This window comes from Dunckerocampus dactyliophorus, chromosome 18 (genome assembly GCF_027744805.1).
Source record: "Dunckerocampus dactyliophorus isolate RoL2022-P2 chromosome 18, RoL_Ddac_1.1, whole genome shotgun sequence".
Classification (NCBI taxonomy): Eukaryota; Metazoa; Chordata; class Actinopteri; order Syngnathiformes; family Syngnathidae; genus Dunckerocampus; species Dunckerocampus dactyliophorus.
In genome coordinates, this window is record NC_072836.1 from 6601538 (window position 1) to 6626229 (window position 24692).

Genomic DNA, 24692 nt, shown 5'->3' on the forward strand with positions numbered 1-24692 from the left:
ATGCAAGCTGAAAACACTTCTCTTCAACTCTGCATTTCACAACTGAAAGTATTTGATTTATGAAATGATTTCATACAACTTCATGTAAAAAAAAAAATCCGAACTATCCCTTTAATGTTATGTAAGTTACTGTCATCCCCATACTACAGTATTAGTAGTTGGCCTCTGTCTGCTTTATTTGTTGGTGCTAAGATTGCTGGACAGCATTTCCCGCTTTATTCTGCCACCATGACATGGTTAGTGTTCTTTGTAGTTGTCCCCTGTTCATTCCCATTATGTGAAGTGGTTCCTGACTATTCCCTGCCAAAATAAGGAGCTACTTTCTTTCAAGCATCTGAAACACCTTTGCCCTTATCTACACCGACTACGGTCGCCCCTCGTTTATCGCGGTTAATTGGTTCTGACTCGACCGCAAAGTAGAATTCTATTATAAATGGAATATTTTTGTAGTTATGGCATAAAAACACCTGTTTCCGATATTGTAAATACAATTTTTAACATTATAGAGCCCTCTAGACATTAAACAACTCCCATGTAGTCACCTCTACGTTTGCATTCCCCAATATAGTAAATATAAACACAGAAAATAAGATGTAACAGACTCACATGTTAGCCTGCTAGTTCCTTGTAGTTTTTTTTTCCTGCGGACAGCTACTTCCAGTATACTTCTGCCATTACAATACATCATTGTATTGCAGTGGCGGCTTGAAACGGCTTTACACTCGTATTACCCAATATAGTAGACAAAATAAAAGCAAACGAGCCATTTAAGACGGAAATAAAACTCCTGCTCGAGCGGCGTCACGGTCAATGTGTTCCCTAGGCACTTTTACTAACTCCTCAGTAAGAAAAGTAGCTATTGGCTGTCCCAGAAGTCGCTAGAAGACGTCAAAGATAATTTGCATATCATTTGCATATGACTTGTAACAGATGCTGTAGTAAAAAAAAAAAACATGACCTAGAGTCATGTGCGATACCACTGATTTCGTTGCCGATCAGATACAGAGCAAAATGTGGGCTGGTATCGGCGCCACCGATCCGATACAGATACTTTGTGCAAATTCACCTAATGTGTCTGCTCAATTTAAAGAGTAGTGTAGAGTATTTCATATCATAGCATAAAGAAGACATTTAATTAATTTAAATAAAACATATTAAAACACATTTAAATACATTTCATAAATGTAAAAAAAGAAAAAAATGTCAGTAATTAAATTATTTATTTTAAACCCTGAGGTATATCAAGGTACTGTCGTGGGGTGATTTACAAAATAGGCAAGCTAATGTACGACAATAGAAAAAAACAGGACAGGATCATAGAAAATGTGTGAAAATCGTATTTAAAAAAAAAAAAAAGTAAAATAATAAAACCATGAAAGTGAATGATTATTAAGGACTACTATAAGAACGACAACTTTATTCACAATTCACACTTGGCTCCATTACGATCGGCCGTCGCTTCAACAGACACGTTTCAGACAAACATGACCTCAAATGACGGAAGTATCGAAAGTATCGATATTAAATTTGAGAATCAATTTTAGCTGGTATCGGAAGTATCTCTAACCGCACATCACAAAAAAAACCTCGCAGAACAGACAAAAAAGTGATTAAAAAAACCTTCATTATGTTTAGAACTACAAATAAACTTGACCCTTGGTTTGTCAATTTAAAATTGGCCATCATTTCATCAAAACAAAATAACTTTAATATTTTATCTCAGCCAGCGCCTCTCAAAGTCTAGACAGCGTAATAATTACATCCGGACTCGCCTCCAGCCTCCAGCCTTTATCTCGCAGTTAGGACTACTAGTTCATTTATCACACAACGTTCTTCCATCACACGTTCTGACAGGTAAGTGACAGAGTCCCAACGAGGATTGAGTGTAATGGGTAGTCATTTACGTTTTAGATCCCGCTCGGTAAAACAGGACGAGATCCACCCCGGCGACATTGCGCATGCGTAGAGCTCCAATCTGCTCTTTCCACTCTGCCACGGGAGCTGACTGTGCACCGACCGCTGCTCAGTGAGACCACAAACTGCACAACAGTATGTGATTTCACTGTCAACACCAGAAAACTCTCCAACGACGCTAGAAAAAGTCGCTAGATTTGTTGCTTGTTGCTTTTGAGAAAATATGTCGCAGGATTTGGTAACACTGTCCCCAGGGAACCTTCGTGACGAGTCTAGTGCCTGTATCACTGAACAATTACTGACACCTAGTGGCCAATGCAGTACTACAGTCACAATAAGAATGCTTCTTCTGCCTTGTATTTGTACTTTAGTTCTTTTACGTAGTTCATTTAGCCATTTTTATGCTTCAAAATGCTTAATAAGTACAATTTGTTTAATATGTATTTTTTTTAACTAATAGCAACCAGGAAGAAGCAATCATTTATTAATTTTTTAAAAAATGCAAGCGATATAGCAAGGGACGACTGTCTGTGTGTATCTGTATGACACTCACTACTTTAATAGTTTTCACTACATGTTGTTTTTTTATACAAAATCCTACAAAATTGCAGCGACGACGCAAAGTGCAGACGATGGTTAAGGCAAAAAGGTGAGTGACTTGTGTTGCGTTCACTATAACCAAATAAATAAAGCCAGATGGTAAAAGTCATTTAAAGTGATAGCACTTAAAAATATATATAAATATATATATATATATATATATATAGGTTAGTGACAGGTCTCAGCCCAGGTCCTTGTTTAACCCCCCCACCCAGTATATAATATTTTGGTGAAATATTTTTTGCTACATGAAAGTGGCAAATGATAAACAAAAATCACAAGCTCTGGTCCTCTCTTATAAGGGACGTCATAAGGGGCAAAAATGTAAATGTAAAAAAGACGAACTAATAATAATACAAAATAAGTAATAATAAAAAAAATATATATATATATAATGAAGAAAAAATTAAAAAAAGAGAAACAGGGAGAAAAAATCCAAAAGGTGCCTTGTATACAATAATATAAAATATATAATATAAAAAAATATAATATATAATAAAAAAAATAATATAATATAAAAAAAATAAAATAAAATAGAACACAAAAAAAACAAATAAAACAAAAAACAGAAAATAAGAGACACTTCCCTATCTCTTATTTTCTAAAATTAAATAAAAAACATAATATAAAACTAGGAATAAAAAAAAAAAAACTAAGAAAATAAGAGAAATGGTACAGAATAAAGTCAAAAGTGCAGTGTACGAAATCAAATAAAAATGAAAAAGAATAACACAAATAAGAGACAGAAAATAAGAAAGAAATACAAAAATAATTACAACAAACAGTAAATACCAATGATGAGGAAAAATAGCAATTTGCATCATTTCCTATGGGAAAAAGTGTCATCCACCTCGGAGGTTCCAGAGTATTCCTTTAAGGCAGTGGTTCTCAATTATTTTCTGTCATGCCTCCACTGGGGGACAGAGATGTTTTCACCCCCCACCCCGCCCCCGATTTGAAATACTATTGAGAAACTGATATCTGTTTATTCATCTGTACTGTAAAGCAGTGAAATGCAACAAAATGGAGAGCAGTGAAGCATACAAGCGCATTCAAGAGTCAAATTTCATGCTGAGTACGACAAATTCATACTGTACATGTTGGCAGGTCTGCACTAATAATGACAGTCGCCCCCCAGGGGGCCCTCCCCACTATTTGAGAAGCACTGCTTTAAGGGGTTTCTCCAGCACACAATGATGTACCCTCAAACACACTGTGATAATAATAACAATAGTAATAAATAATAAGCATGCGCTGACTTTATCTTCATTGATTTGCCATGATTCCTTGGAGGCGGTCCGTGTTCTCCAAGTGTGCCGTGCATGGTTGTGCATAAATCCATAACATTATGTCCCATATAATGCTGACATGTGGGCAAACAGCGTCTCCTATGTAAGGCAAACATTGATCTTGGGATGAATTCCAGGGGCGCAGCTAGAGATGTTTTTGTAATATGCTCTTCAAGACAGACAAATGTCCCCCCTGCGTTAGTAACCCAGTCAGGTGGGGTGCTGAAAGGGCGAGTTCAGGGTCACCGTGGCCTCCCTGGGCTCCACCACTCGTCGATTCGTCATCTCGCACTCGTTCTGCCGCGCGTTCTCCTCGTTCATCTGCGACACCTCCGTGGATGCCGCCTCGAACCCCGGCACGGTGTTGGCCACGTGCACCACGTGCACCTTGTTGCGGCCGTTCTTGCTGAGGATGCAGCTGAACACCTTTTTGAAGCCCTTGCGGAAGTGCTTGGAGACGAGCGCGTAGACGATGGGGTTGACGCAGGAGTTGGCGTAGGCCATGCAGTGCGACAGCAGCCTGAAGGCGTAGGTCACCTGGTTGAAGGGGAAGTCTCCGTACAGGTAGCACAGGATGACCACGTGGTAGGGCAGCCAGCAGATGCAGAACAGCACCGTCACAATGATGATCATCTTGGTCACTTTGCGCTTGGCCCTCTTGGACTCCGACATGCCGTCCAGGGGGTCCACGGCCGTCCACAGGTACTTGATGGTACGCGTGTATGAGAGGCTGACGATCAGCACTGGGATGACGTAACCAAACAGGAAGGTGCACGTGTCCAGCACCTTGCGGTCGCGCTCCTGCCAGCCGGGGATGCACACTGCGCTGTTGGCGTAGTCCACCAGGTCATAGTAGCTGAGGTAAGGGCCCGCAAACACCAGGGACAGACCCCAGATGACCACCATGGCCACCACCGCGTTGCACGGCGTCCTCAGCTCTCTGGAGCGCAGCGGGTAGCGGATGGCCAAGTACCTGCATGCCAAATTAAACACAATACAAATATACAATACAATATAAATAAAATGACATGATCTTAAATGAAGTGAAGTAAATGGAAGGAAAAAAACACAATAATAACATTTTCATTCACAGACTCAACCTGACAAAGGACAAACAAGGTAGGGTGCAATATGCTACGCTACGCTACAGGCAAGGCCACGCAGCAAAGCAAAGCACAGCATGAAAAGTTACAAGCTGAGCTACTTCCTGATTTCACCCAGATCTAATTTTTTTGCTATGCAACGCAACGCTATGAATTGCATTGCAACACAGCATATCGTAGGATATCGTAGCATAGCACAAAAATTAAATAGGGGGCAAAAGTCACAAGCTCAGCCACTCCCTATGCTAAGACTTTTGCCCCCATCTAATTTTTGTGGTATGTAACGCGACGCTACGCAACGCAACGTAACGTATAGGATAGCGTACCATAGCACAGAAATTTAGTCAGCGGTAAAAGTCACAAGTTCCGCATCTCCCGACGCTTAGACTTTTGTCCACTATCTAATTTTTGTGCTACAGCGTGTAACACAACGCAACACAGTGTGGCATAACACAAAAATTAAATCGAGGGCAAAAGTCACAAGCTCAGCTCTTTCCTATCACTACGCTAAGACTTTTGCCCTCTGTCTAATTTTTGTGGTACGTAATGCAATGCTACGTAACGCAACGTAACGTAGGATAACGTAGCATAGCATATCACAGAAATTAAATTGTATTGAAATTAAATTTAGTTGAAATTGTCCAAAAAAAGCCTCTCTATGTTCACTGAAACCTTGTTCTCGCAAGGCATCACTGCAGCAAAATACATTCCTTTTAAGTAGACCACGGCTCTAGCAAAAATGCTGGCATTTTGTATGAATATACACAATTTTAATACTTTATTAAATTATATATTATTTCAATTCAATTAAATCTGAAAGAATCTTAATTCAATTCAATTCTATTGTAGTTATTTATGCCTATATTTAACAGTGTAAAGGTTCAAATGTATACACAATACTGTACATATACTGTACTGTATAAATACTGTATATAATATACATGATATATCCATCCATCGTTATGCATGGCTGTGTGTGTACTGTGTCAAAGTGTGTGTCGTATCCTGTGTGTGCGCGCGCACCTGTCCACGGAGACGGCGGCGAGCGTGAAGCTGCTGGCGTACATGGTGAGGTTGATGAAGAAGTGCACTGCCTTGCACATGAAGGAGCCGAAGACCCAGCCCTCCAGCGAGTAGATGGTGGCTTGGAAGGGCACGCAGAAGATGATGAAGAAGAAGTCGGCCACGCTCAGGTTGAGGATGAACAAGTTGGTGGTGTTGTAGCCCACCTGGCCACTCCGCAGCAGCACGGCCAGCACCAGGCTGTTGCCCACCGTGCCCAGCAGGAAGATGAGCGAAAACACCACCGACACGATGATGCTGGTGGGGTTCAGCTGGTAGCTGTCCGAGGCGTTGGCTTGCACGCTCGGCTCCATGTCCATTTTTTTTTTTTTTTTACGTCTGGAACGACAAAATTGTAACAGTATTGGTTTACTTTATTTCAGACATGCTTAACAAAGTTACATTCAAGTACATCACATTTACACGTGTGTATTTGAATATGTTGGAAAAGGAGTGGGAAGAAGGGGAGTTTATTTAATCCTCCTCCTTCTCCGTATCTCAGCAATTACCGATAATCTCTTCACTTTCTGTTTAGCATTGGTTTTCTAATAGGGATAAAGAAGGCGCCAAAGTTAGTAGTTGGTAGTTTATTCAGTAATAAAGAATCACCAAATGAAATTCCACCTTTCCAGCGATGATAATGCTCTCTTATGCAAATTGCCTCACATGCATTCGGCTATAAAAATGTTCCTTTCAGAGCAGAATAACTCCAAAGAAGATTTCAAGTGCTTATTCTTTTGATGACTGAGGTCAGGTCTCTTTTCCCTCGAGCGCTACGTGACTCACATTCATCCCCATTTGTTTTGCATTCAACCCACATAAAAATGGTCTTTTTCACACATTCCTGCAAAAATGATGCCGCTCGCCTCCAAAACATTAAGAATACTCACCCTGAGAGGCCCTGAGAGGCTGTTTTATATATATATATATGTATATATGTATATATATATATATATGTATTGGCCATTGTCGTGTAGAGAAATAACCACAATATCAGAAACAGTGCTCAGTATGACTCCAAGCGCAATAAAAAAGATGGCTTTGAGGGAAGAATGCACACGGTCATTTTACGAGCGATGATAATAAATTCTGACGTATGAAGTATGGGACGTCCATGCTGACAACGACGATGCTTCTGAGTGGTACTCAAATGAAAATGAAAGGCGGCCGTTGATGGCAAGGCTGATGAGTCACATTCCAGAAAATAACAACAAAAAAAAGCATCCACAATTTTGGATTGTGGCAGGCCCCTTTTTTTGGTTCAAGTACAAAAAGAAAACCTCTCTCTGATGCAAGGTCAGTGACCGCTGAGCTCACAAATGGATGACTTCTACCCCTGAAATGCTGCACAGAACAGGGTGAAAATGTGTCAAAGCATGCACCCCCGCTGTGACGCCTGTGCTATTATTTTTCTGACCAATACACCACATGGTGGCGCTTTTATTAAACCCCAAAAATGGACTGACTGGAAGTTTCTCACACAGCTCCATGCACTCTACAAAACAACCCACGGAAACTTTTAAGGCGCCCCATCGCCACAAGATTTGGTACACGCCTTGAGGTCAAATTTGAGCAAGATTGGTTGACAAAAATGGCCGCCATCTCAGCAAGTGTTTGTCCATAAGTCATTGAGCATTTGTCTAACGATTACAGAACATTGAGGATATTTGTATTACATGTATGCTGCTGTTTTCCAAAGCATTTTAACCATAACCCATAGGGGGCGCTACAAATGTCATTTAATGGCCAGGTGTACCAGTACTTTGATACAAATCTTTGGATATTTTACATTTTGTAGGTGCTGGTGAGAGTCCTACCACGTCAGCTGAGATGCAATTCTCAGCTGTTGTCATCACACAAACACATCACCAAAGAATGCAAGGATAAGATATTTTGGCACCAATGGTCTGACGAAAACAGCTACAAAAGGGACTAGCAATCAAGGCCGACTTTCTCTCTTTCATTTTGTAACTCTAACACCAGTGTGTGAGCTTTATTCCTTCTCCTAATTGGAGATTAAAGAACACGTAAGAGGAGTTGAAATTTTATTTAATATTTAGGTTACTAATTTATTTCACTTAAATGTATTTAACTGATCCTTGTGGCCTTTATCGGGATGCCGAGAATTCCATCGCCAACAGCCGATATTATCGGACATCCCTACTATTTGATGCATCTCCATCGGAAACATGGCTTCATTGTCGCGTACAAAAGGCACAAGGTCACATTGCTCTGCACCCGCAGTAATAGCAACTCTCATTTCTTTAATTCCACTCGAAAAGCAGCTCACTTTATCTGCATGGCTCTTAAAGGACTAATCTGTCAACCTTCCCCTGGGGCACCACTGTGCCAACAGTGGCCTCTTACAAGCGCCTGTCCAATCTCGTTGATTCGCATCCTTTAGTTTACCGTACAGTCCACTAGCAGACAGCTAGAGACAGGTGAGAATATTAAAATAGGAAGAGGACCCATAGATGAAGGCGTTGTTCAATAGTAAATAAGCTTTCCTCTATGAGGATTGATCCATCATGCATTTTGGTGGTGGAAGAAATTCTACTACGGAACCAGAATGTGAACAGATGCTGTCGCCAAGCAGAAATGACAAATAAAAATGGTGCTTAATCCAGCCACTACTAGCCCAGATCACGTGCGAATATGCCCCCTAGTGGCTGCGAGTAGCGTAGGGGATGACATCAGAACAAAGAAAGATCTGAGAAGGGCTTTGACCTTGTGGCCATGCCAGAACACCATTTACACATTGTCAAGTTTCTGCAAAGCATAACACTTGAAAAAAAAGTCATAATGTTACGAGAACGTTACGAAGATCAACGAAAGAGCCCAGAATGAAAATACAAAGAGCCATTATATAGCGTATGCCGCAACCCTCTAGAAAGAGCTGGTGCAACTGGAAAGTGAAAGTTAAGTTTGTGTGAGACAGACTGGCTCGAACTGGTTCTAACTATGTTGATAGCTTGTCTCTTTACTATCTTCTCCTCAGTACTTTTCCATGGGTTATTTGTGAGTTTTATGCAACTCTAGTTGTGCTATGTGAGTGTGTGTGTGAGTGTGTGTGTATGAAGAAGGAGTTCTATGAGACATGGTCATGAGCTTTGGGTAGTGACTGAAAGGACAAGATTGCGGGTACAAGCGGCCGAAATGAGTTTTCTTCATCGGGTGGCTGGGCTATCCTTTAAGGTAAGAAGGATGCCTCCCTGGGGAGGTGTTCAGGGCGTGTCTGACTGGTAGGAGGCCTCAGGGAAGACCCAGGACACGTTGGAGAGACTATGTCTCTCAACTGGCCTGGGAACACCTCAGGATCCGCCGGGAAGAGCTGGACAAAGTGGCCGAGGAGAGGGAAGTCTGGGCTTCCCTGCTGAGGCTACTGCCCCCGCGACGTGACCTCGGATAAGCAGTTTAAGATAGATGGAATATCTAACATGCTGTCAATTCCAATCTATTCTTGTAGAATGACAACTTTCAATCACTGTTCTCAAATAATCCCGACTTTAATTCCCTTGCACAAAATTTCCAATATTTTGACACCGTTACACAGTCTGACTAAGAAAAATGACGGCACACAAAGGAGCTGGACTAATTAAAATCCACTGGGCAAAGTCGATGCTACGAGGTGTTGTTTTTGCGGAATAACACAGAGTACCGGAACAATGAAGAGACTGCAGCAAGATCTCATTTCAATGTCATGCCACTCTTGCTCGTGCTTTGATTAAAACACAAAATGTAGGCAGCTTAAAGTGAATCACATAGCACCATTAAAGTTTAATTAACCTGCGGCAGGCACTAAATGAAGCCCAAACCTGATTGAAAATACGCATTTGAATGCTAGAGTCAGGTTTCATTAACAGGATGCTGTGGAGGAATTTTCCGACTTCAGCCTGGCAGAGTGGCTCGTTCCCAACAGGGAATAAAAATCCAGTTTATATATTGATACCCCGCAGCTGGCTTTAGGCTTCAAGTGGTCAGCCACACATGCACAGAGGGTCCCGGGAGGGATGGGAGAAAAAAAAAAGCTAGACATACAGAAGCATTAAAGAAAGCCAGGAATGTTTGGAAATGAGACAAAAAAGCACAGGGAGGAAGGATGCGGATGGAGAGAATATTCATGGCGAGCATCACCATCTCTCAGCCAAACTTTAGATATCACCTCCAAAAATCTCTGCAGCCTCTCTATGCAAACAACACACACAATGCAGCATCAGTGTGCCACATAAACAAGAACCCACCTGGAAGAGGAGGACGCTGATGATGAAGGTGGTGTTACACTCCCAAGCCAGCGCTGTCGCTATCTGACTGTGATTCCTATCCGCAACACAACCCACCCTCGCCGTCCGTCACACGCACGCACCCACTCACCCCCATGCTCAGCGAGGCAGCCTCCTGCACTTGCACTTCCCTGCAGGAAAAGAGGAAAGAAAGAAAGACTGGGGACAAGCGGGAAGCAAGAAGGAGAAGCTGCAGTGCTTGGCAGTGGCACATACTTGGGCGGGGGGGGGGCATCTTCTGTCTGCATACTTTGCACTGTCAGCAATGACAAAGCACCATTCTCAGAGGGAGTGAGGTTTAGTGAGACGTAATACAAACAACACACTGTTATGATTTTAATTATGTATGTCCAGCCCCCGGTTCACAAAACTGTTGCTATGGGAACATGACATCTTGTACGAGCCTACATTACCAACATAATATTGTGTACCGGAGGTGGGAGAAAGTCAGTGTTTTGGCAAGTCTTTAATGCCAAGTCTTGAGTCAAGTCTCAAATGAAGGCGTGCGAGTCCCAGTCAAGTCAAGGCCGTTCAAGCCGGTCCAAAGTCATAGGCTTGAGCCTTTACGAGGCATAAGCACTGTGGTGTTTACCAATAAAATCTCATTTTTTATTTCAAAAAGATATCAATAAATCATGCTGTTTCATGGTTGGATGTGGCCTTTTATACGGCAAAACTAGAGCTGTCGAATGACTACAATTAAGACTTCATTGTCTTGTAATGTCACATATTTAAATGTGTTTTTATTTATATTTTTTTAAGTAAGTTTCTTAGTCTTGTACTTTATTGCATTTTTGTTCTATTGACTTCTCTCAAAACGTTTGAAGAATGTTCTAATCAGACCTCATTTTCATGAATTATGATTTTATGACTTCATTCTTGTGAAATGACGACTCACGTAATAAGACTCCTGTTTTCGAAAAATGAGGGTTTTTTTTCTTTACTCATCGTATGACGACTTTAATATGCCGAGATGTATTATTTGGTAGTATTACATACAAGGGATTGTGTTTTGTATGACATTCTACTAATTCTTGCTGAGAAGACAAACAAAACCATTCTTTGAGATTTGTACGTCTGCCTCTGTTACTCTTTCAATCCCTTTGATGCTTGTCTAGGTTCTTCGCAGCGCTCGGCGAGGTAAGCCGACAAATCTGTCACGTACTCATGTCGCAAATAAACCACCAGCAGTTATTAATATAATAACTCTCTATACACCACACCTAACCAAATCAAGTAGACCAACTGCGCACACTGTCAACTTAATCCATGCTATTGTTTCTCTCAACTGGATGTGTCTTGTCTGAGATGAAAGCAAAACAACCGGATACATTCGATTCAGGAATACCTCCGGGTGTTGTTCCTTATGGGTGTTTCCATGGTAACAAGAGCACAAGGAAACAGGCTGGGGAAAAAAAAAAAACAACAACAAAACAAAACACAACAGATTGATTGCCAGATGCCGGATTGTCAACTTTGGTGACATCGAACTAATCAGCAATGCGAGGAGATGTGTGAGTTATTGAACGGACGATTGAGGCTAACAGACTTCTGGCTTGGGTGTTTGCGCTGGGTAATCATATAAAAAAAATCCCTATGAGCCAATGGGAAGGGTCGGAATGTGGAACAACACCACTTCCTGCTTGTGGCCAAGTGTGAGAAGATATCGTCATGCAGGTTTGTAGTACTCGTGTAGCCAATTCTATTTCCAAGCGGATTTTGTTGAAGTGTATGTGAGTGCGTCTAAAAGCAATCTAATAGCTCCTGCTTGGGGCAACCTCAGAAGAAATAATAATAGTCATATGATGCAGGTGTGTACCACTCGTGTGGCCAATTTCAGTTGCAGTCGTGTAGCCAATTTTGCTTCTGACTGAAGTGTATCTTGTGTGTGTGTGTGTGTGTGTGTGTGTGTGTGAGTGCGTGTCAATACAAGCAATCTCATCATCTCATCAGTCATTTTATGATGCAGATTTGTGCCACTCGCGTAGCCCAGTTTGGTGGTGACTGAAGTGTATCTTGTGTGTGCATGTGTGTGTGTGTGTGTGTGTGTGTGGGGGGGTGTGTGTGTGTGTGTGTGTGTGTGTGAGACAGAGACAACAGGCAATGAATACCTCCTGCTTGCAGCAAACAAAGAAGAAATCATCATACAGCCATATTATGACGCCGATTTGTAGCACTCATGTAGCCAGTTTCGGCTGTTGCAGTCATGTCACCAATTTTGTTTCCGACTGAAATGTATTGTGTGTGTGTGTGTGTGCGTGTGTGCGTGTGTGCATGTGTCAACGAGCAGTCTACTAACCCCTGCTTGTGGCAAACTCTAAGAAAAAAAATAACTGAGCCATATTTTGATGCGGATTTGGAGCAGTCATGTAGCCAATCGCAATTGTAGCAACCAATTTTGGTTCTGACTGAATTGTTTGTGTGTACGTGTGTGTGTGTGTGTGTGTGTGAACAAGCAATTAATAGCTCCTGCTTGTGGAAATTGAAGAAATAATCGAGTTATATTGTGGTGCAGATTTGTAGCACTCGTGCAACCTATTTTGTTTCCGATTGAAATGTATGGTGTGTGCGTATTAGTGCCAAGAAGCAGTCAAACAACTCCTGCTTGTGACAAACTGTAAGAAAAAAAAAAAAAACAAAAAACATCGAGTCATACTACGATGCACATTTTAAGTACTTGTGTAGCCAATTCCAATTGCAGCACTCGTGTAACCAATTTTGGCTCTGACTGAAGTGTGTCTTGTGTGTGTGTGTCAACAAGCAATTAATAGCTCCTGCTTGTGGCAAACCAAGAACAAATCATCACAGAGTCATATTATGATGCAGATTTTGAGCACCCTGTAGCCAGTTTCCATTGTAGCACTCGTGTACCCAATCTGAAGGAAGTATATACTGTTTGTGTGTATGGGTCTGTGTCAAAAAGCAATCTAATAGCTCCTGTGACCAAATTACCGATGGCCTCATCATCCATTCCATCCAATCATTTGCAGCAAATTGTTATGAGCAGAGATATCCCTGTTTTGTCACAAGTACGTCTCACACTGACTTCTCAGTTTTACTGTAGAAATCAATCAGGCGGGGTGGGCGAGCTTTGTATTCTGCGCTTTCAGATGATTGCCCCCTCCGGACAGCGCTGAGGATTAATCCTAGCCTCAAAGGAAATTAGAGATGCGGCTCACGTGGAAGCTCTTCCAAGCATCATTAGCAACAGTGGCCAACACAACACCAAATAAATAGTAAATGTAACTGGACGAGAAATGAGATATTCTGCGTTTGTATGCAAATGTCTCGTCCGGACGCCCTCGGCCATATTCCGTCATGCCAGCTCCTACAACCAAGTGTGGCTGGACGTGCAATTAACAAGTTCAGCATGCAGGATGGTGGTGAGCTGTCAGGGTTGCACCTCAGGGAGAAGCCGTATTGATGCGCAATTAGTCCAACCGCCATGCCAGTGCCCATCTGAACCACTCGATGCTTTTGCTCTTCGGAAAGCACACTAATGAAACTTGACTTTTTATGTTGTTGTTGTTAATGCTATTACTTGATTCTATTTCGCCAGCGGGGGATTTTAGACCTCCACATAGGAAAAGGGCAATGGAATGCCACTAAAGACTATATAAATTATATATCTGTACATGGAACACAAACTACTGCGTGCAAACTGGTGTACAGAAATGTAGATCATCTGTGTAGTATGAGCAAAGCAGCTGCAAAAAGATGCTGGCAAAATACAACAAATACAAATTTATCACTGTGGTCAGCCATGTTTTTAGTTTACATGCGACGCCGACTGCAAAACCTGAAATATTTCTAATGCCACCCTGATTTTCTTGTTCTCTAAGCATTTTTTTTTGGCTTATTTTAGTCTAAGAAGTAACATTATATTTTTGTGCATTTTACATAAATAAATTGGTCTAAAATAAAAGTATGTGGCAATAAAAACAAAATACATATTTTATGTTTGCTTAGATTCCAGTTTTTGCCGTATAGGACACTTCTTCATATATCTTTCAACGGTCCTGATTTCCCAGCAGCCTCAAATGCAGCATTAAATCTTAATCGCAGAACTACCTCAAAACTTTTTGTTAGGAATGGAATATTTTCCACTCCGTTTTGGGTAAGCACAGCAACAGATTTCGGCTTGTTGATGATGTTCGGCTTGATGACACACGTTCACAAGGCCTTTCACTTGGGACAAACACAAATTGTTCTTTGAATTATCTCACACGAACACACATAGTTTCATTATGAATCACCCTTCAGTGAGACACCCAGCATCTTAGACAAGATTGGTTGAAACCAGATCCGACCAATACACCAACAAATAGTTCATGGGACATTTCCCGATCACTGGGACCACCTCCACAGAAGGGCTTATGAGCATGAGGAGCTCAGTTTCACTTTAGAGACTGCTCCATCCTCGCTAAACTTTGGCTTGGTGGCTGACTGTTCTCTCAAGCAGTGGCATTGCAACTGCTTGTATTCCCTCCAAATAGAATAAATTGTTAAACTCGCTTTTTGACTTGGATATTTATTTCGCAGTTGAAAGAATGAAAGAACCTGGGTGGTTCAGGCCAGACTGAACATTTTGAAAGCAGCCATAATTCAACAAGGTTTTTGCTATGAAGATATACCTGTAGTTCCTAAAAAGTCAGGGGAATTGTGTGGTTGAAAAGTGTGACCGCCGAATGTCCATTGAAAGTGAATAGCTCAAGATCAAAAAGAACATTTATGCACTCCAGAACTGCAGTCTTCGAGGACAACTGCCCTTCTTTTTATTTTGCCCATCATCCACAAGACTTATGTGAGACACAAACACATACTGTATGTCTCTCTTTTCTGTGTGTTCTAAAGATGTAAAAACAGCTAAAAAGAGGCAGCTAAGAATGCACGTAATGGGACGCACCTATTCTGCCTATAAAGCCTTCTGAAAAAACCTCCAAAAAGCGCCAACACCCATTTTCATATAATGTGACCTGCATATTAACCAAGCTACATTGTTATTATTATTATTAACATTGTTACGCTGAAGAACTACCTTACTGGTGTAACGACATCTTACCACACAACACCAGCGAGCTACTAGAAAAACTCTTTGGAGAAAAAAAAAACCAACAAATAAAATACAATTTTTTTTTTTTTTTAACAAAAATCTGAAAATTTATGGGGATGCAAATAACAGAGGTTTTCGGCAGGATTAACCCTAACAACTCATTTCACTTAAATGTTTTTTTTTGTTAAATGTATTATAATTTTTTTTATCTTATTCTGTATTGAAAACTAGAACAAAAGCAGTAAGTCAACTGTTCAGAACCATGGAAAAAAAACACTGATCAATCATAGCCGAGATGTTCAATAGAAAAAATTAATTCCCCCATCGAACAAAGCAAATGATGCCTGCCTAGGTGGTAATTCACGCTGATAACCTGAAGGTGCAAAAATGAACGCAAGCATGCGTGCATGAGCATCAACAGTTGTGACTGATGTGCAACATCACATCACTCATTAGAAGCACTTCATGGAAGATCAACATGTTGTCAGGGTCTTCTGCCTTTAAAAGGAACGGCCCTGCGGGAGGTATGAATTTTTCAAGCAACTGGTGTGGGAGGGAGCACACCTCTGCACAACGGGGAGCCTTGCTTGTCATGGCTGTGCTGAAGGCCCGTGATGACGAAATTGCCGCTTGCACACATTCAACTTGTGCTCGTGTGTGCGTGATGGGGTGAAGGTCTTGTTGAAGTGGTGCATTGCAAATTACCGCCTGCAGATCAACCCCAAGTCTCGGCTGCTGTACTGTATATCATTATGCCGTGGGTTGTCATAGTAACTAAAAGACCGGATTTTGTTTTGTCTGCCATTCATATAGTTAAGGCAATGAGATGTCTTTTTTTTTTTCTATAGCCAGTCGGCAAACATTTCAGGATGTTAGACTTGAAGTATGTCATCATCTCCTACTGTGAGTGGGAATATACAGTACTGTATAGTAGCAATACACACTGGCTACAACATTAGGTATACATTTGCACTGCAATATTGTATTCATTTAACACAAGAGTGTCCACATACTGAAAAGTGAAAGGATGCAAGCGCCACTTTGATACCGGTATTTTGTAAAGCTTTGTGATACATGTGAAAAAGCATATTACTGGTCTGAACCTTTCACACTGCATGGAGACTGGCTACTGAGCCAGCAGAGCTGAGCCGACATGCCATGGCTGAGAAAGAGTGGGGAAAAAAAATTCTCCCCTCATTCCGTGTGGAAGTGGTATGTTTTGGGATTCTTTGTCCTTCCCCACTCCGTTTGAAACACTTAAGTTTAGAATAAGTAAATCGAAGAGGCTAACTAGTTAGCTCTGCAGCTAGCTATGCTAGCGGCAGCCGTCTTTTGTCCCTAGAGTGACGCCATAGCCTGTGCAATGTGATGTAAACAAAGAATGGGCGTAAAAGTGAGTTTTTCCTGTGAAGTGAGTGCCAAGTGTACTTGATCCTAAAGAATTAAATCAGCAGCTGCATGGTATAATAGCTGTAATTGCAGTCTATATACGGTAATTCACTGTGCACTCGGCAGCAGCATCAGTGTTCAGTATGATTCATCCATAGTGCAATTAGAGTTGTGGCGTATGGCAGTTAGAAATATAATGCAAGTAGCTGAAAAAAAAGGAATTAAACTCTCTTGTGTTGCTTGAAACAAATATTAGAACCATCTCTCCGTATGATGCAGTGCACTTTTATCTACAGTACTTCTTTCCGCCCGCAAGCGGTCGAGTGCACTGAGGAGTTTGTAGGTCAGATCGTTTATCCCTCTGGAATCGAAGAAGAACGTTTTCCGGGCGTTGTTGAGCGGATGAGACAGGGAGAGCAGGTGCAGCTTCTGCTTCAACAAGGTTCATGTGTGCAGCCAGACACAAGAGGCCATAGAGGCCAAGGTGTATTGTGTGAATGTCAAGATAGTCCTCTGAATGAAAGGACTGACTGATTTCATTTTTAATATATTTATATACTAAAGCTTTCTGGATAACGCCGTCAGAAAATGAAACAATGTTGAGGCAAAAGAGATGCTCTTCTGTATTTAGATGTGGGACATGTCTTAATGTAGTTTATTGCTTTTATATAGCGACTCTATTCTATTGATTTGGTGCGATTTTGTTGCGCTTTCGACCCGGTGTGTCCTCACTAAATTGTCTGGGTTGATTTAATGTAATAGTTGTCAAGGGTATAAACGTATAGTGCCCTCTGCTGGACAAATGTGCAACCGCCGCAACACGGCCAAACTTTATTTGGCAACAAAACATGAGCAAATCAGAGTGCAGGTCTGAAATAATTTATTCATTCTTCATAGGTGGCAATATAACAGTTTTATGATCAGCATATAAAATATGTACAAAGCAAATCACTGGTAGAAATGACCTGGGAACTCATGTGCTTAGTTTGTAGTGTACAGAAGGCGACAAGTGAGCAGCTTGTAATGGTTCTTCATGTTGGAAAAACAATCGCTGGATGTTGACAATCCCATTTGTGAGGTTTCTAGTTTACTTGAAGTTAAAATGCAATGGTCCAAAATTAAGAAAGGCTGCAGTTGGACTGTTTGGACTCTCTGCCCTGAAAGTAAGAGAGGGTCCAAATTAGACAAAACATTAAGTTTTTGGTTGTTTTTTTTTAATTCCCGATATGAAAAATAATCCAATTTCACCCTATTCCAGGCAACAATGTTGAAAAAAGATAAGACGCCATGTCGGCAGTGTACCTACATGCTAGCATGCTAAAGTTCCGGGTGGTACCTGTTGTCTCTGCTGCTGGCGTCGGTATTCTTCCTCACTGGCGGCGAGGGCTTGAGCCAGCGCCAGGTCCTCCTGCTCCTGCGGGCTGACACACAAACACACGCACACACACGTTCTTCTTATAAACACATCTGACCACGTTCTCAATCATGCTGACATCTTGGAATCAGGAGAATAGTATCTCTGGGGTTGGTATCACCTTTGGATGCCTGTAATATTACTGCACTTTGCTTGATGTTGTGTCAAAGCTCGTGCGGGCGCTATTGCTTATTTCAACAGTTACAGATGAGTTCAGCTAGTTTTAGCGTCTGTTTAATTTGCTCACCTGAGGGCTGGCTGAGTCGCTTGCCTGGACTCGGCCAAGGACATCTCTAGAGCTCTTTGTAAGGCCTGCTCCTCAGTCTGAAACACACCAAAGAAAATGAAAGTTAAAAGGGACTGAACATAACGTGGAGGTCATGCCATCCTTGGGATCATTGCGTACCATCCCTGCCTGAAACGATGCCGCCGGTTGCACCACATTCTGCGCTGATACTGAAGTCGGGATCGGCCGGCTGGTGCTGGAAGAAAAGAAAATAAGACGTGGGTGTAGATGACCACAGTAAATACCTCTGGACATAATCTCAATAGTTTATATCGTATATAAATGCCATACAAGTTTTATGAGCAATTAGGCTACAGTAATAAGGACAGTATTTAACCACTTTTTTTTTTTAAACACTTTGTATGTTTATGGTAAATGCCATTCGTATGGGTGTCAGCTTTCACAGTTGTGTTGACACGATTTGTGTCATAACTGACACCTAGTGGCCAGAACTATACATAACTTGTATTTCAATAGTTTTATTTATTTATTTTTTTTTACTAATGAGGGGCTACAGTCAACCACAAAACAGCGATCATTTATTTGCTAATTTTTTTTAAAAAAGCAATAGAGTGAGCGAGCGATATTCAAAACGCTATATATATATATATATATATATATATATATATATATAGATAGATAGATAGATAGATAGATAGATAGATAGATAGATAGATAGATAGATAGATATATATATATATATATATATATATATATAGATAGATAGATAGATAGATAGAAAGATCACTTTTGCATCTCAGAGCAACTATGGTGTGTTCAATGACCACCAAATAAAGTGTGAAATCTCAACACTTCACGAAAAAGTATTATCAGTTTGCACAATGGTACATGTTGTACATTTTACCTGCATTATCACTTATATACACACATAATTATTGACTTAAGATGAATGCGGTGTGTTTTCTGTGGAAAAAAATGCCTGATATTCAGACAATACAAAACTTAATTATTTTTGGGAGCAAAATTCTGCAGATTTGCTGGCTGTGAATGCTGAATCACGAGCATGCGCGGATCCAGTGTATTCAAGGGTTGCTCCACCTAAAGAGGAAGTTGTTGAATTACAGCTATTCACTTTAATTGTTTGACCAAAAAAATTATAAAAAAGTCTTGAACAAAAAAATACTTATTCTATAATGAAAATTCTTGGGTTAAACACAAAGACCATGCGTGGAGAATTACTATTAATACAAAATGTTCTTGTGTTATAAAAATAAATAGCAGAATCCCACCTCTAATTATGTTTTAATTGCACAGTAATTATATTGTATACATTTCATTATTTATTTTCCTTACTTGGTATTGTGGGCTCTGCTACTTGCATCGACTCCATTAGAAACTGATCTTGGACGGCCCGACGAAGAAGCAGAGCTGGAGGAAGCACCTTGGGCCCTCATTAAAGCAGCATGTCTAAAACAAAGTCAATTAATAAATACCAATTCTTACCGTAGTAGAGCAATGTTAAATTAGAAGAAGCCACTGTACCTACCCAGACTGGGACAGAGGTTTGCCATCAGTCTTACAATCATGGTCAAGTGGGTGTCTGTGTTTAAGACAGTAGTTTAAATGACACTGGTCGCACGTCACTCTCATCATTTCCTTCTGCTTGCAGCCGCCTTTGGAACACTTGTTCGTGAAAATCTGGAGGGAAGAAAGTCATTGTCAAAACAGTACAAGAAGTGTTATCAAGTGTTAAGACAGTGGCATCTCAAATGCTATTCCACGATCCGATTAATTTGGATTTTTAAACAATTTTTCCCATAGAAAATGATACGATAAAAATCTGTTGCAAGGTCGAAACTGTTGTCAACATTTACTGTGAAGGCAAAGCTTAGAAGTTAAAAGGAAGTGAATGACTCTTGATCTTGTAATGTAAAGCAAATATCTTTTTTGTGACAAGGCACTTCGGAGGTTCAACCGGAAAAGGTAAAATATGAACCTTTCTTTTTCTCTGCGCAGGATCCGATTTGCAATCCCGATCGATGTGTTGCCCAACTTTAATATCGGGCATCTCTCCTCGCTTGATGGGAATCGGGGTGTTGCACAGAGGGCATACTGGAACTTGTACATCCTATGACAAAAAAACACCAAAACTAATCAAATAGTAAAACAAATACAACATACAGGAAGTAAAATGTATGTTATTTTGGCAAATAATTGACACATCCAAAGTAATGACCTTTTTGTACGATGAGGTGCATTTGTGGTGCTCGTAGGTGATGTGGTCCTTGCAGAATATCTCCTGACAGGCATCACATTTCATGGGAAGGAAGTCTGGAGTGACAAAGCAAGTTTGTTAGTGCCTTGGCAGAGGCAAGTCATCATCATCTGTGTCAAGGCAGTGCTTACCTAAACGCTTGCAGGTCTTTTCTGAGCAGTGCTCTCCCAGATCTGGAAACTCCATGGCATTAAAATCTACTCTAGTCAAGCCTCAACTGAAGAAAGACGAGGAAAAAGACGTTTTCAACTGCGAAAAATAAATGTAAACAGGAAGTGACTGTCAACCGGATGTTAGCTAGCCAGTAAGCTACTATTATGTCAAGTCATCGCTAGTTGTCGAAAATAACAAGTGAGCGGAATTAACTGCAGGAAATTATACAAAAAGTCTCGTCCAGTACAGGTTATGCGCAAATTCAGCATTACACTCATACTTTAAATCATTATTATGCTAGAGGGTAGCTCGTTAGCCAGACCACGCTCAGCCAAAAGATTAGCAGCTAGCTGAGTAAAGTTACATAACTGCTACTATTATCGAGTAATGCCATTAAGCACTGACTAGTTCAGGATAATATGATCGTGTTAAATCGCCCCTCGCGTCGGTATTTCGTGCAAGCTTACATGCTGTAGTAGACACCAAGCGTCCCAACTGCAAGTGAGCATAAATATTTACTCAAAATAGAAATGTCATTATTTCACATTAAAGACGATAATCTTGCTCCTATTGTGGTGAAAATACTTAATTGTGAAGCAAATAATGAGTGAAATGTTAGCCAACATTAGCTTTAGCTGAAAAGTAGTAGTGATGCTTTTACTCACCAGTTAGCGTTAAATCGCGAGTTGTGGTCCACCGGTGAAAAATGGAGTACAATCTTGAATTATTCCTTTTTATTGGGGTTAAATAAGGCTGTTTTTGACGTTCCTCGACCTGTAGTTTGCCAACATACTCTTCTCCGTCTGCTCAGCGGAGAACTGTATTAATGGACGTCATCCACGTCCCGCCCACGCAACGTCATGGGAGTTGCGTCACACACGCCCCTCCCACGGCGGACGAATGGCGTCTTACGTCAGTAGCTGTAGTTCCACAACTGTCTGGAAAGTTCTAGCATTTACTGGAAAATTATTTCCTGGACTACTCCTTTATGAGCACCTTTTAATGTTTTATTTACCTGTCAGTGAAGAGACTCAGTAATTAAATAAAAGACATGAACTGTCAGAAAAAAACATTTCACCAGATAATGGTAAACAAAGGTACTTAATGCCATAGAAATGTGTTTTTTTTGTGTGACAATATATATTGTACTGTAACTCAAGTGGATTAACAAGGTATTCTACGAACATATGAGTAACTTATTTACCAACTTTTTCCTGTGCACAATCCAACGAGGCCTTGTTATTAAGTTAACAGTGTTACTGCGTTGCGGTCGTAGTTTGCAGTGTTTCTAATCTTGGTTTCTCGTGAGCTAAACGAGAGGGACAACCACAGTGACAAACACATTGTAAAATACGTTATTATCTTAGCAGCGGCATCATTTTTATTTAGTTCTCGGGTGCTGTGTCTGTAATGGCTGCAGGAAAATCACGAGGCCAGAATTCTTATTTAAAATTACATTTATAACAATTTATTTTTTTGAGGGGGAAAACATTTCCTGTCCAACGGATTGCCATAAACCGTGCCGCCACTGTCGCTAAAATTCCACTAGAGGGCAGAATAGTTCAACTTATCCACAATGGTACACTCCCGTGCAGTATGGATGAGCTCTTGGAAGGTGCTCAGGCGTCAAGGAGGCTTACAAATCTGATTAGGGATCAGTTTCGCTGTCACATGATGACATTTATAAGCAAAGCGTTGCATTACTTGATAGTTTGATGAGTATCAAGTCTACTTTAAGCTTCTTTTTGTGCAGATTGCAACCATTCTCTTGGGTCTGTGCATGCTAGATTTTGTGCTGCAGCAGATGGCCGAGTTGCTACAAGAACACAACATTCACCACAACAACGTGAGAACTAACAAGGGACTGATGAGCACAACACTGCACACCTTCCAATTCTGGCTGCAGCTAAAGCGTAGGCTGTAATGACATCTCTCAGGCCTTGTTCTGTTGGAGTTTAGCTCACCTTTTCACTCTTCTGAATTTATTCTGCAAAGCTGAGGCGTCGTTGGTCAATACCCAGTCTCAATTTGCAGGCAGAAGGTGACTTTATGAGGAAATAGCTGGGGGAAAAAAACACGAACACGTTGTGAGGAGGAGCTGTCCTTTGTGCTGAAATCACATGACCCCAGACAAATGTTGGATAATACAATATTTCGTGGGGGAAAAACAATCATACAAAATAAAACACAAAAAAGTAACATTATTTTTATATTAATAATACTTATGTAGCTGTGTTATGCAAATGTATTCCATTATATTTTAGTATATTTTCCCATACTAACGTTAACTGTTTTTGCTGATTGGCTGGGAGACATCACGTGGTCCTATTGCCTCATAATGAAAGTTTAACGTTACCAAATATGGTCCCTTGCCCTACAAGTACAGTACACGACAACTCATTGGGGATTGTAATGCGAGGGTGGCTTCAAATTCGGTTCCAATTTATTTTTTTCATGTCTTTCAACAGTGGCTGCATTAGACTGAAGTTGAATAATAATACTACTACTAATAATAATAAGCAGAGAGCACCCTTCATCCAGTGCTGTAATTAACAAGGGGGTGCGAAATGCAGGCGAAGGAAGGAGGAAAAAAATGCAAATTATTCCGCACAAAGGCTCCTCGCAAATTGGCGTCACCATTTCTCAAATTATATCATTACTATATTTTGAAAATGTTAATCTGTTGAGCGGATTTCCCGGGGGAGTTGAGTAAATTAGTTCTATTTCCGAGGCTGCCTGCCTCTCTGCAGGAAAAGGAATTGGGGGGGGGCTGAAGAGAGGCACGTCGTCGACAAGCACCTCTGATTTGCTGATTACAATTAGACTCCCCACTTTGGGCTCCTTCAAGCATTCATAATTTTCGGCATATTAAGCACGTTTTAGCAAAGGTGATAAGTCACTTTTAATTGAAATGAAATGATTATTATAATGGAAGTTTGGTTATTATTATTATTATTATTATGAGGAGGCACTAGTCAGTCCAAGCTTCATTTTTTACAGGACGCAAAAGAGAGAGGAGTGGAGGGGAAAAAAGATTTTGAAGGGCATTAGGGTGTCAGGATTGAATGAGGTAATTTGAAGGGAATTACTTTCTCTTTCTATCAGAAATGAACTGAATTAAAAGTCCAAATCAATCGCTTTCACTTCTCCATTCTACTTTGACAGCGGCACAATTACAGATAATTAGATGGGAGGAAACTTTTAATTGTGGGATTAGAGAGAGAGGGGGAGAATTTGCAAGGATCAGAGAGAGGGAGAAATTTCCAGGCAGTTTTCTCTTTGCTTGGAAATCGAATCAAAGGATTTGTGGGCTTAAAATGGCAACCAGCCTGTTTCTCTGGCTGTCTTTTTTATACTGTTTAATTGGAATTGCATCCATTCCCTCCAAATCAGGCAAAAAAACCTCAACAATTAATTTAGATTTAATTCTATAATTATCACTAAATCAAATAATGTGCAACCTAATTTAGATAGTTAAAAATTAACGTGCGTGAAGTTAATTGAGTAATTAAACCCCCTAAACTGCCGCCTATTAATTTGCCTACCTAATTAAAAATGAAGTTGATTCTGTGTGCTGCTCAAAGAAGGAGGCATCATTTGTTGGCACTATATGATGGGCGCCCTGATAAGGCCTATACACACAGCATGAGGCTTTTTTGGTGCAGGTTTGTAAGTTAATATCGTGGAATTACATGAAAATATAATGAAATAAAGGGCATTTGCATTGAAAGAAATATGACAGATGATAATGTACTAGTGAAAGATCTGCAAAAAGTACCTTGGGTGCATGCAACCCCCCCCCCACCCCAAAATGAATAGTGTCGTACTTTTACCCTCTATTGTGTAAATTTGGTGTTCAGACAGCACTTGGGTGAACTTAAAATGCCCCCTTTCATATAAATGAGCCGTCATA

At 40.7% G+C, this 24692-nt stretch overlaps 3 protein-coding genes across 6 annotated transcripts in view; all 3 read right to left on the minus strand.

Moving 5' to 3' along the window:
* Window positions 1–4013: 4013 nt before the first annotated feature.
* On the minus strand, window positions 4014–6282 carry galr2b (galanin receptor 2b). The gene is made up of 2 exons (XM_054760065.1): window positions 5930–6282; window positions 4014–4776 (listed from the first exon to the last, which is right to left on the minus strand). The coding sequence occupies exons 1-2, from the start codon at window positions 6280–6282 to the stop codon at window positions 4014–4016; spliced, it is 1116 nt and encodes a 371-aa protein (XP_054616040.1).
* Window positions 6131–24692, minus strand: part of micall2a (mical-like 2a) — a 150286-nt gene continuing 131724 nt past the window's right edge. The window contains exons 21-23 of the mRNA XM_054760066.1: window positions 22744–22840; window positions 10210–10379; window positions 6131–6307 (exon numbers count right to left, since the gene is read on the minus strand). The gene's annotated coding sequence lies outside the window, so the exon portion shown is untranslated. The remainder of the gene's footprint in view (window positions 6308–10209; window positions 10380–22743; window positions 22841–24692) is intronic.
* Window positions 17538–21720, minus strand: zfand2a (zinc finger, AN1-type domain 2A). Of its 4 annotated transcripts, XM_054759400.1 has the most exons (11): window positions 21445–21720; window positions 21247–21274; window positions 20758–20843; window positions 20588–20682; window positions 20348–20479; window positions 19898–20049; window positions 19705–19818; window positions 18511–18586; window positions 18352–18428; window positions 18027–18111; window positions 17538–17847 (listed from the first exon to the last, which is right to left on the minus strand). In XM_054759400.1, exons 3-11 carry the CDS (start codon window positions 20810–20812, stop codon window positions 17809–17811), a joined length of 825 nt encoding a protein of 274 aa, XP_054615375.1. In that variant the 5' UTR covers window positions 20813–20843; window positions 21247–21274; window positions 21445–21720; the 3' UTR covers window positions 17538–17808. The 4 variants fall into 4 exon arrangements, with proteins under 4 accessions (XP_054615375.1, XP_054615376.1, XP_054615374.1 ...); XM_054759401.1 differs by lacking the exon at window positions 21247–21274 and having other exon boundaries at window positions 17997–18111; XM_054759399.1 differs by lacking the exon at window positions 21247–21274 and having other exon boundaries at window positions 20758–20875; window positions 21445–21717.